The 12,716-nt window shown below is 44.3% G+C and overlaps 1 protein-coding gene across 9 annotated transcripts in view; it reads right to left on the bottom strand.

Annotated features, from left to right (window-relative positions):
- Nucleotides 1–12,716, bottom strand: part of TENM1 (teneurin transmembrane protein 1) — a 942,055-nt gene that overhangs the window by 214,503 nt on the left and 714,836 nt on the right. For 7 of the 9 annotated variants that reach the window (XM_054214857.1, XM_054214863.1, XM_054214860.1 and 4 more), the window contains one exon: nucleotides 11,446–11,706. The exons of 1 other annotated variant lie outside the window; for it this stretch is intronic. In XM_054214857.1, coding sequence (XP_054070832.1) covers nucleotides 11,446–11,706 — 261 coding nt within the window. Of the gene's footprint in view, nucleotides 1–11,445; nucleotides 11,707–12,183; nucleotides 12,413–12,716 lie in introns of those variants that run through there. One more of the 9 variants, XM_054214864.1, reaches the window with a different exon arrangement.

Below are 12,716 nucleotides of genomic sequence, written 5' to 3'. Positions count from 1 at the left end.
GCTATTACAAACACAATCCTGCACAGAGAGTCAGTCACTTGCACACTTCTTCTCAGAGCATGTATTGTTATTATAATGCAGTTGTTGGTAATAATTTCCCAGAGAAATGAGAAAGACGGAGATCAGCTTAATGTCTGGCTTGCTTATAAAATAAGAGTAAATAACAGCAACATTAATCCCAATGCTCTCACTTTCTTGCATTAAACACAAGACTTCTATGAAGAGCCAAATTGAAGCCTAATTTAAACAGGTGTGAATTCACAGTAGGTCTATTGACACACACCATAAATTAAATCAGAACCTTGTCCTTAGCTAAATCCTCCCCATGTTTGGATAACTACAGCATTCACAAAGCTGTGTTTCTCATACAGCATCAGTGATTCCAGTATTTCTTTTAATAACTAAGCATCTTCATCCCTTTAACATACTGTTAAGACACTGAACGTGAAGTGCAAAGAACTTGGTGACTTGCCCAAAAGCCGCCCATCTGCCTAGCAATTAAAGTGAAAAAACCTCAGAGATTTAGGGAGAGTCAAAAGCTCTGTTAAAAAGACCACTGCTCCCAGGGTATAAAACAAATACTTAAATGAATTACATAAGATTAATCTTACATGTTTCTATGTCATTAAACTCAGCTTTGATCTGTAACCTACTGATTTCTCTACTACATCCACTTATTAATATACAGCTCTCTGCTGTTTGCTCTCTGCTGTTTAAAACCATTGATATTATTAAAATTATTGTTCCAAATAGAATCTGATCCTGTACGCTGATGTTTAGAGAGAATTTTACCAATAATTTCTGGCAGAAAAAGGAAACAACTTACATTTTTTCATAGCTCTTTTTTTTCTCCTCTCTTGCTTTGTTTTTAAAATGACAAATATGTTATTAAAAAAAAAAAAATCCCCTGGCCAGATCTCAAGCACTCTAAAGCTATATTCCATGGCCAGTCTACTGGTATTTCAGCCTGTACTAACACCCTCATTTCTTGCCTACAAATCTCGAAGAAGCTGTTGTGAACTATCGCTAGTGCCTAGTTGGCATAAAATAATGCAGCCAAAGGAACTGAACGTGAATTTGGCTCCAAGACTGAGTGTGCATTTCACAGTACACTCATCCAGTTCTGGGAATCCAGTACTCTGCTATTGGTTCTCACTACTTAGTAGAGAAAGAGTAATTGCATAAAAACACCTAAGTACATGTCAGGAGTAAGCCAAGCAAGCCAGCCTTTAAAGCATTTCAAAACAATCTGACAACCTAAAACTGGTTAAAAATTGTGTTATTGTAGAAATGGCTCAAGCTCTGTAGCAGCCCTCAGCTGAGATGCAGTAGCTAAAAGAGTTGACAGTTGTGCAAACAAGTCAAATGTGGCTCAAAAATGGATTATGGCATGGCATGAATGCATTTGAGGTAAAATTCATCACTTCACAGCTGCACAGACATCCTGTAAGGGAAAACATACAAAGTGCATGAACGATTTAATGGGGGAGAGTATAGGGACACAAAATGGAGCGTAATCTCCTTTTTAGTACACTAGTTAGTGTGGGACACAGATCCGTGTCATATGATGTAGTTTTAGATACATGTCCGAAGATCACCCTTTTGGTAGATCAGGGTTGTATCCTCTCCTGGACCATAGCTTTACTCCAGAAAAATAAATAAATAAATAAATTTGCCAGCTCAGTAATCTGGCAGACTAAACCACTGAACTTAATGTTCTGATGTGCTGCAATGACAGATACCACTGTTTCAGTGAATTGAGTCATCTTCAATGGAATAAAGTAACTATTTTTGATATTGTTATTCTGTAGTTTTTATGTCTGAAATTTACATTCACATATTGTAGAGAAACACTGTTCATGTTTAAATAGAGCTATTTATACCACAGCAAAGATAAGCAACGATCCCCAAGAAATTGGTCATTCATTACTTGCAGTTAATATATATTTTGCTTAGCCTCAGGCAAAGCTGAAGGCAGTTTGTGCACTAATAGGCTATTATTAGTTGTCATTAACATTGACAACACTAATTTAAATAGCAGTGTTGGTGTTTCACGCGATCTGTTCAATGCTGCCAAAATAACCGGAGTATGTTTAAACAGTGATTATCAGAGTTGGTGCATCTATGAAGGAAAATAATCCTCAAATAAATTCTCAAATCCAGCTACTCGGAATATATAATGAAGAACATATTCTTTGTCAGGGAACCTCCTCCTACAGCTTTGAGGGAATACGAGAAATTCAAGGAATATCTTAAACAGAATAACATTTGCAGAAATATACTTGCTTCAGATCAACGTAAAGCAAAAAAAGTCCTAAAAGCAAGTCTACCAGAGTCTACACACGTCATTGTCCTATTGTCACCACAAAAAAGCTGTTCTGCATTTTTAGCAGAATTGTGCTCACAGAGGAGGAAAAAAAAATAATAAACCCAACAACAAAAACCAATTGACCTTTTCAAAATACAGACAATAATAGCAATTAGTTTTCTCAAACAATGCAACAACTGTATCTTCCTCATTAAGTTTATTCCAGTTACAAATAGCTGTGTTCACTTGCCATTTGGTCAATCCTTCGAAAGCCAGAATTTCTGAATACCTATTTTTACAGCAATTAGACAGTATCATGGAAACTAGCATTTCATGAGCTTCCAGCAACTGATCTTATGTGCTCACCCATTTTCACAGCACAGAAGTTACTGGCTGGCACAATGAAAGTCTACTTTGATGGCAGGAACTGAAAAGGATAAATGCAACACTTGTGGCTCTCTGATAAAGCCTCTGGCACAAATGACTGCATAGAAACAGAGAGATGTGCCTTTTATTACTTCACTTAAGTGGAGATTTATGAACTTATGCATTCAAAGAGTGCTTTGTTACTGAGTGACAACCCAGAAGGAAAACATACTGCTCTCTGGATCAGGAATCTTGACTATGAACTTACCTGTGAAGTACTAGATAATTGTCCTGGTTCCGGTGGGGATAGGGTTAACTTTTCCTGGTATTCCATGCCATGTGAGCCACGCCCACCCTGAGCTGCCGGGGGAGGGGGCAGGAAGTTGCTGCTTAAAAGCGGGCTGGGGCGGCCCGGGTCCGGCGGCGAGCGGCGGGGGGAGCGGCGGTCCCGTAATCGCGTTTGTATATTCCCCTATCCGTGTTGTTGTTGTTTGCCTGTTCCCTTTGCTGTTCTATTAAACTGCCTTTGTCTCAACCCAAGAGTCTTGCCTTTTCTTACGATTCTTCCTGTGTTTGGAAGGCACGAGCGAGCGACACGTGGTTCTTTGTTGCCGTCTGAGGCTAAACCACGGCAGTCCTTTTGGCGCCCAACGTGGGGCTCGAAGGGTTGAGATAACGACAGAATCCAACTAGAACGTGGAAAAAACGGTTTTGGTTTTTTTTTGTATGCATTTATTTTATTAGGTAAGTAGTCACTGGTCATCATGTTGCTTGGTTTGTTCTCATGGCTGTGTTACATAAATTCCTATATGGCTTATGTACTCCCTGCGATGCTGTTTACCATGTCTGGAACAGGGATGAGGATTATCATTCTGCTGTCCTGTGCGATATCTGTTTATGATATGATAACATCACTGTTCAGACGGCTATTTTGGGGTGTTTATGCAGTTTTGCTGTCCTGTCCGTACATTGGACACCGTCTCTCAGAATTTGTTAATAATTTCCCCAGCCCTTTTGCCTCCCTTTTCTCCTTCGGGTCAGGTATGACAGCTTTTGAGAATTTTGAATATCCTTGGGATACTCAAACTAGCGTGTTCGTAGTGCTATGTCTCCTGAATACGTTCCAGGTCTTGTTTTGGGTTAAGCGACTATTTAAGACTACCACCCGGAGATCTGCTCCGAGGCTGGATAGTCAGGGGTGGCATGGCATGTGGGAGAGCATGGGCAGGTACCTAGAGAACTACTCACCTCCAATGGTCTGGGACTTCACCCCTGAACAATTACAGGACCCTGATAAAGTGGTAGAATATTTGAAGGGAAAATGCTGTGGCTATTCTAGAGAGGCACAACTCACCGCGCTGTGCTGGGCCCTGGCCAGTATCTACCAGGCACTGCTCAGAATTATGCAGCACCCTCAAGGGGAAGAGATGGAAACCAGACCTGCGGCGGCCCCTGCGGCTGCTGCAGCCCCTGCTGCAGCCCCTGCGGCGGCCCCTGTGGCTGCGGCGGCCCCTGCGGCGGCCCCTGCGGCTGCTGCAGCCCCTGCGGCGGCCCCTGCGGCTACTGCAATCCTTGCGACAGACACTGCGGCTACTGCAATCCTTGCGACAGACACTGCGGCTACTGCAACCCCCGTGGTAGCCACTGCCACTGAACCAGGGAACCAACCCATGCCAGTATCAGTTGCCCCCATACAGAAGAAGAAGTACACAAAGAAATCAGTTCGCTTAGTAAGAGATGATGATGAACCAGGGCCATCACGAGAGCAGGAGGAAGAGGCAGAACCAGAGATAATTACTCGATCCCTATCCTTGAGTGAGCTGCGGGATATGCGAAAAGATTTTAGCCGACTTTCAGGCGAGCACATTGTCACCTGGCTGCTCCGGTGCTGGGATAATGGGGCCAGTAGCCTGGAATTAGAGGGTAGGGAGGCCAGGCAGCTGGGATCCCTGTCTAGGGAAGGCGGCATTGACAAGGCGATCGGGAAAAAGACCCAAGCCCTCAGCCTCTGGAAACGACTCCTGTTAGGCGTGAGGGAGAGGTACCCCTTCAGCGAGGATGTTGTATGTCAGCCAAGCAAGTGGACTACCATGGAAAGAGGTATCCAGTACCTGAGAGAATTAGCCGTGCGGGAGATGATTTATTATGACTTGGACAATGCAGACTTACCCACAGACCCTGATGAGGTGCGATGCACAAGGCCCATGTGGCGGAAGTTTGTACGGAGCGCACCATCGTCATATGCCAACTCCCTGGCAGTAATGGAATGGAAAGGTGAAGAGGGACCAACGGTGGATGAGGTAGCTGGCCGGCTCCGGCGATACGAAGAAAGTCTCTCTTCCCCCCTTGTCTCAGCTGTGGAGAAACTGTCGCGGAAGGTCCAGCAACTTGAAGAGAATATGTCCTACTCCCCACCTGCACGGGCCAGCATCTCAGCTATTAGAAGCAGGCATTTCCCCACTCAAGAGAGAGAGTACAGAGGGTACACACCACGAGGCACCCTGTGGTTCTACCTGCGGGACCACGGAGAGGACATGAGGAAGTGGGACGGACAACCTACTTCGATCCTGCGGACACGGGTACAGGAGTTGCAAGGAAGGACAACCACAAAAGGGGATCCCTCCAGGAAAAGTGCCGCCCCAGTTTCCAGTGGGCCGTTCCCCAGACAAAGCAGAAGGCTTGATCTTGCTTCTGATCCTCTTGAAGGAACTTCCAAGTCATTTATGCAAGAAGTGAGTAATGGATACTATGACCAGTATTAGGGGGGCCCTGCCTCCGGCCAGGTGGAGGAAAGGGATAACCGGGTTTATTGGACGGTGTGGATTCGATGGCCTGGCACATCAGACCCACAGGAGTATAAGGCTCTAGTGGACACGGGTGCGCAGTGTACTTTAATACCATCAAGCTATAGAGGGGCAGAACCCATTTGTATTTCTGGGGTGACAGGGGGATCCCAAGAGTTGACTGTACTGGAGGCGGAAGTGAGCCTAACTGGGAATGAGTGGCAAAAGCATCCCATTGTGACTGGCCCAGAGGCTCCATGCATCCTTGGTATAGATTACCTCAGGAGAGGGTATTTTAAGGACCCAAAAGGGTACCGCTGGGCCTTTGGCATAGCTGCTTTGGAGACAGAGGAAGTTAAACAGTTGTCTGCCTTGCCTGGTCTCTCAGAGGATTCTTCTGTTGTGGGGTTGTTGAGGGTCAAAGAACAACAGGTGCCGATTGCTACCACAACGGTGCATCGGCGGCAGTATCGCACTAACCGAGACTCTCTGATTCCCATCCATGAGCTGATTCGTCAACTAGAGGTTCAAGGAGTGATCAGCAAGACTCGCTCACCCTTTAACAGTCCCATATGGCCGGTGCGAAAATCTAATGGAGAGTGGAGGCTAACTGTAGACTATCGTGGTCTGAATGAAGTCACGCCACCGCTGAGTGCTGCTGTGCCGGACATGCTAGAACTCCAGTACGAACTGGAGTCCAAGGCAGCCAAGTGGTATGCCACGATTGATATAGCGAATGCATTTTTCTCAATCCCTTTGGCAGCAGAGTGCAGGCCACAGTTTGCTTTCACTTGGAGGGGCATCCAATACACCTGGAATCGACTGCCCCAGGGGTGGAAACACAGCCCCACCATTTGCCATGGACTGATCCAGACTGCACTGGAACAGGGTGAAGCTCCAGAACATCTGCAGTACATTGATGACATCATTGTATGGGGAAACACAGCGGAAGAAGTTTTTGAGAAAGGGAGTAAAATAGTCCAAATCCTTCTGAACGCTGGTTTTGCTATAAAGCGAAGTAAGGTCAAGGGACCTGCGCAGGAGATCCAGTTTTTAGGAATAAAATGGCAAGATGGACGCCGTCAGATTCCAATGGATGTGATCAACAAAATAGCAGCTATGTCTCCACCAACTAGTAAAAAGGAAACACAGGCTTTCTTAGGTATTGTGGGTTTTTGGAGAATGCATATCCCAGATTACAGTCAAATTGTAAGCCCTCTGTATCAAGTAACCCGGAAGAAGAATGATTTTAAATGGGGTCCTGAGCAACGACAAGCTTTTGAACAAATCAAACAGGAAATAGTCCATGCAGTGGCCCTGGGGCCAGTCCGGGCAGGACAAGATGTTAAAAATGTGCTTTACACCGCAGCCGGGGAGAACGGCCCTACCTGGAGCCTCTGGCAGAAAGCACCAGGGGAGACTCGAGGTCGACCCCTAGGGTTTTGGAGTCGTGGATACAGAGGATCCGAAGCCCGCTACACTCCAACAGAAAAAGAGATATTGGCAGCATATGAAGGGGTTCGAGCTGCTTCGGAAGTGGTTGGTACAGAAGCACAGCTCCTCTTAGCACCTCGACTGCCGGTGCTGGGTTGGATGTTCAAAGAAAGGGTCCCCACCACACATCATGCAACCGATGCTACATGGAGTAAGTGGATTGCACTGATCACGCAGCGAACTCGAATGGGAAACCCCAGTCGCCCGGGAATTCTGGAAGTGATCATGGACTGGCCAGAAGGCAAGGATTTCGGAATGTCACCAGAGGAGGAGGTGACGCGTGCAGAAGAGGCCCCACCATATAATAAACTGCCAGAAAATGAGAAGAAATATGCCCTGTTCACTGATGGGTCCTGCCGTATTGTGGGAAAGCATCGAAAGTGGAAGGCTGCTGTGTGGAGTCCTACACGACGGGTTGCAGAAGCCAGTGAGGGACAGGGTGAATCGAGCCAGTTTGCAGAGGTGAAGGCTATTCAGCTGGCTTTGGACATTGCTGAGCGAGAAAAATGGCCAGTACTTTATCTCTACACTGACTCATGGATGGTGGCAAATGCTCTGTGGGGATGGTTACAGCAGTGGAAGCAGGGCAACTGGCAGCGCAGAGGCAAACCCATCTGGGCTGCTGACCTATGGCAAGATATTGCTGCCCGGATAGAGAATCTGGTTGTGAAAGTACGCCATGTAGATGCCCACGTACCAAAGAATCGGGCCACGGAGGAACATCAGAACAACCAGCAGGTGGATCGGGCCGCTAGGATTGAAGTGGCTCAGGTGGATCTGGACTGGCAACATAAGGGTGAACTATTCATAGCTCGGTGGGCCCATGACTCCTCAGGCCATCAAGGGAGAGATGCGACATATAGATGGGCTCGTGACCGAGGGGTGGACTTGACCATGGACATTATTGCACAGGTCATCCATGAATGTGAGACGTGCGCTGCGATCAAACAAGCCAAGCGTTTGAAGCCTCTTTGGTATGGAGGGCGATGGCTGAAATACAAATATGGGGAGGCCTGGCAGATTGATTATATCACGCTGCCACAAACCCGTCAAGGCAAGCGCTATGTGCTCACAATGGTGGAAGCAACCACTGGATGGCTGGAAACATACCCTGTGCCCCATGCCACTGCCCGGAACACTATCCTGGGCCTTGAAAAGCAAGTCCTGTGGCGACATGGTACCCCAGAGAGAATTGAGTCGGACAATGGGACTCATTTCCGAAACAGCCTCATAGACACCTGGGCCAAAGAGCATGGTATCGAGTGGGTGTATCACATCCCCTATCACGCCCCAGCCTCTGGGAAGATAGAACGATACAATGGACTGTTAAAAACTACACTGAGAGCAATGGGTGGTGGGACTTTCAAACACTGGGATACGCATTTAGCAAAAGCTACCTGGCTAGTTAACACCAGGGGATCTAACAATCGGGCTGGCCCTGCCCAATCAAAACTTCCACGTACTGTAGAAGGGGATAAAGTCCCCGTAGTGCACATGAAGAATATGCTAGGGAAGACAGTCTGGGTTAGTCCTGCCTCAGGCAAAGGCAAACCCATCCGTGGGATTGCTTTTGCCCAAGGACCTGGGTGCACTTGGTGGGTGATGCGGAAGGATGGGGAAGTCCGATGTGTACCTCATGGAGATCTGATTTTGGGCGAGAATAGCCAATGAATCAGATTGTGTGCTGTTATAGCAGTTTCCTCAAGATCTACATCTTCAGCCTACAGACTGCGTGCATGAGCCACACCAGGTGCACCAGTCACAAGCTCCGAAAAATACAGCATGCAACAGACCAGCACCACCCAGCATCTCACCTGCCCTGAGAGACTGTTCTAACAGATGGAGCCCAAAGCCGTGGATTAAAAGAACTCAACGGACACTTTGGAGGGATGACCCATAAACTAAGGGTATTATATGTGTGTATATATATATATATAACAGGGGAAAGTGGTGGCAATTCATTGGAACCTGCTGGGCATGGCATAGATGGTATGGAATAAGGGGTGGATAATGTCCTGGTTCCGGTGGGGATAGGGTTAACTTTTCCTGGTATTCCATGCCATGTGAGCCACGCCCACCCTGAGCTGCCGGGGGAGGGGGCAGGAAGTTGCTGCTTAAAAGCGGGCTGGGGCGGCCCGGGTCCGGCCGGCGAGCGGCGGGGGGAGCGGCGGTCCCGTAATCGCGTTTGTATATTCCCCTATCCGTGTTGTTGTTGTTGTTGTTGTTTGCCTGTTCCCTTTGCTGTTCTATTAAACTGCCTTTGTCTCAACCCAAGAGTCTTGCCTTTTCTTACGATTCTTCCTGTGTTTGGAAGGCACGAGTGAGCGACACGTGGTTCTTTGTTGCCGTCTGAGGCTAAACCACGGCAATAATATAAATGAATATAGCTTGAACCATCATTCTCTTCAAATTTATCCACGCTAACTTTCAAGACTGTAATTACAATGCCACAGGAAGCATTGACACCTGCTCTGTCGACCCTGCCTGGAGACAACTAAAGAGTTCAAATGAGCTTGTGCTCTCAGTTTCTCCCTCTTCAACTTAATTTTGTCCTCACTTTCCTCTTCCAATTATTTGGTTAAAATGGGTATTCAAGTACCTAAAACACGAATCCCTGATTAAAAATTTTTTATAAAGCTTACAAAGAACCAAATATTAAGTCACATGCAAAAGGACTACTCTGTTCTATTGTAGACCATGCAGGAAATGAGTTTAAATTGATTAAAATCATTCTCTCAGACAAACATTTAGAAGAAACCACTCCATTCTTTGTTGGTAAAGCACAATGATTATGTGTCCCTATCTTAACAACGCTTAATCCATGGTTCCTGCAATGTAGGACGATGAAGATGATAAAGGCATTTCTTTTACTACCTATAATAATTTTTGTCTACAGCAAGATGACTTATTCAGTGCAACCTGTATTGCCACAAAACATCATGAATACCCAGCTGCACTACTGCATTCCAGACTGAAATACCTAACTCAGTTATATGCTTAATCTGCTTTGAATGCATCAACTTCCCAGCACCTTAAAGCATAAATGACCATGTCTATTTCTTAGTCTGAATGGTACAAGTATGCACATTCCTTCCTCAGGCAGCATTCCCTTTAAACCATTTTCATAGTTAAGGGCCAACCAATTCCAGGCAGATCAGACTCAGTTCCTTCAGCCGCAATCTAAAACCAAATGTCTTTGTAAAAGACACAAAAAAAACCCCAACCCCAAAGAAAACACCCCTATGCAACAGCACTTTACAGAGACTGGATCCCACATGGAACGTGGCAGAAGCAGGAAGCAAGAAGGTAGGCATCCATTGATCACCAGGCGAATGGGGTGGCATCTGAAAATTAACTGGTTCTAGCAACATGATACAATGGGATAGCGTAGAATGCTCAGTCCTCAAAGGAGTATTGAATAAAAAGAGAGCTGTGCACTAACACTTTTTTTTTTTAAACTCATGCAGATAATCTAATATCTTTCAACCTATATTGGACATACCATTGGTATTGAAAAACGTGCAGATTAATTTATAATTAAATTACCAGCTTCATATTTGATAGATTTAAAACACATAACTATAGAAATGACATTCACGACTGAACTCTTTTTCATCTTATGATTGTGGATCTACTAAAATGTATCACTGTCAACACTGAAATGTGTCTGCCACTTTCACTAGTTCCCCTATCTCCTATCCAGTAAAAAACACATATTCAACTACAGTTAGACCTGCCATAACACGTAGCTATTAAACACAAATTAAAACATGAGCTAAGCCTGCTGATCTTAAGCATGATGAATTTGTTTACTTACTATACTCTTTAAGGAAACATTTTCAGCAGATTTTCATCAATTTCGATGCAGACATAAAAAATTATTAATTACCCCTATGTTACTTAATGAAATACACATTTTTGCCTTCTGTGACACAATAAACCATAAGAAAAGCAAATGAGCAAAAAGATACTAAAAGAGAACAAATATTAAAACACCCCAAACAAAACACCAGGGAAAACCAAAAAGCCAGGTTGTCTTTCTGAAATCACCTGGCTGTAGAGTCTTAAAGCTACGCCCAGAAGCCAGCATGTGCAGGATCAATTCCACACAAAGTGTGAGATAGATGTACATATATAGATTTATTTTAGAACCTAATTCATAGGCTGCTAAACTCAAATGATAAATGTCCTATGGCACAAAAATGGAGAATGCAGGAAAGTAATTGGTCTCTAGAAGAATGATGTTTTAACAAAAACATTGTTTCATTTTTTGTCTTAGTTTTCCATCTACACTATAAATACAATGCACATACCAAACAACCCTTTCACAGCTTTCGTATAATATGGAGACCTAAGAAGGAAGGGGGAAAAAGCAAGAAAACAAACCGGAAAAAAAAGAAAAAAGAAAAAAGGAAAATAAAAGTGAAGTAGGAGAAGAAAGTTTCAAATAAATTACTACTTCTATTCAGTACATTAGATGCGTTTCTTTATTACCATTCTCCCCATCAGACTTCCTTTCATGGTCAGTGTCAGTGAGGGACAATGCTGAGTTTGCCCGGCTTGACAAACAGGAGCTGTGTTCCGATTTCATCCCCCTCATCCACATCCTCAGGGCATGATCTGGGGACGCACCACCTTCTGTTTCAGTATCCACATCTGAGCCCACCTCTAGTGGGTAACTGTGCTCAGCTACACCGTGTAAATCTGTTTGATAGCCAGAGCACAGAATACGGGGAGTCTCACAGAATTCCATGTCTGTAAAAAACAAAAGTTCAGAAAAAAATTTAGGAGTGAAAAGCAATATACCTTTGATTTTCTTTTGGAGAATTAATTTTGATAATTAACATTGTTAATACTACCAGAAGACTTTTTTTGGTCAGTGACTCACTCTGCTATCTAATCTACTATAAGAATAATACAACTAAAAGAGTGCAACTCTGTAAAATATATAATACTGCACTGTAATTGTGCCTTTTTGTCTGATAGAAATATATTACAGCTCAAATATGTGTACACACCCACAGACTGATAGTGGTACATCAATTTACAACTGAAGAGAGTTCTTTCAAATACAGATACTTACTTGGTTTTTGCCAGAAAGGCAACAGCTCTAAAATTAATCTCAATATGTTTTTATCATAAGGAAAGTGTAGCAAATTTGAAAATAGGGAATTTACAAAATAAAATTTGAAATATTTGATTAATCACAGAAGACAAAGAAAGAGTACTTACCATCGGCTTGCTCTTTGAGAGTGCTGTCCTTGCATATTCACACCAGTGGGTTTTGGTTCTCCAGTGCTGGTGACCTATGGGAACTTCCTAGAAGAGCAGTGACTGCTAGGACTGTACAAGTGCCATCTCATGACACCAAGTGATCAGAGATTTTAAAGAGTTGTACAGTGCTCAATAATTCAGTTATTCTTACTAAACACCGCAACTGTAGGGCAGTAGATATCCAAGGACAAACAGAAGGCGGACAGGACCCATAATGTGAATATGCAGAGGAAACATTCTCGAAGAACTACAGGTAAGTAACACACATCAGCAAATTACAACTTCCCTTTGAGGTAGCCTCTGCATATTCTCACTTGTGAGAATTCAATTACAAATGTAACTCCCAGGGAGTAAGACAAGGAGTTCTAATTAAATAAAGATTACAGAACTGCACTCCCTAATTGAACATCAGACCTGGGATGCCATCTTGAGAGACTAAATACAATATCAAACACGCATACAGCAGTCTTTCAATTTCTAGAAAAGAAACA

This window comes from Rissa tridactyla, chromosome 9 (assembly GCF_028500815.1).
Source record: "Rissa tridactyla isolate bRisTri1 chromosome 9, bRisTri1.patW.cur.20221130, whole genome shotgun sequence".
NCBI classification, from domain to species: Eukaryota; Metazoa; Chordata; class Aves; order Charadriiformes; family Laridae; genus Rissa; species Rissa tridactyla.
The sequence above is the reverse complement of the archived record's forward strand: the minus strand, read 5'-3'. Positions and strand labels throughout refer to the sequence as shown.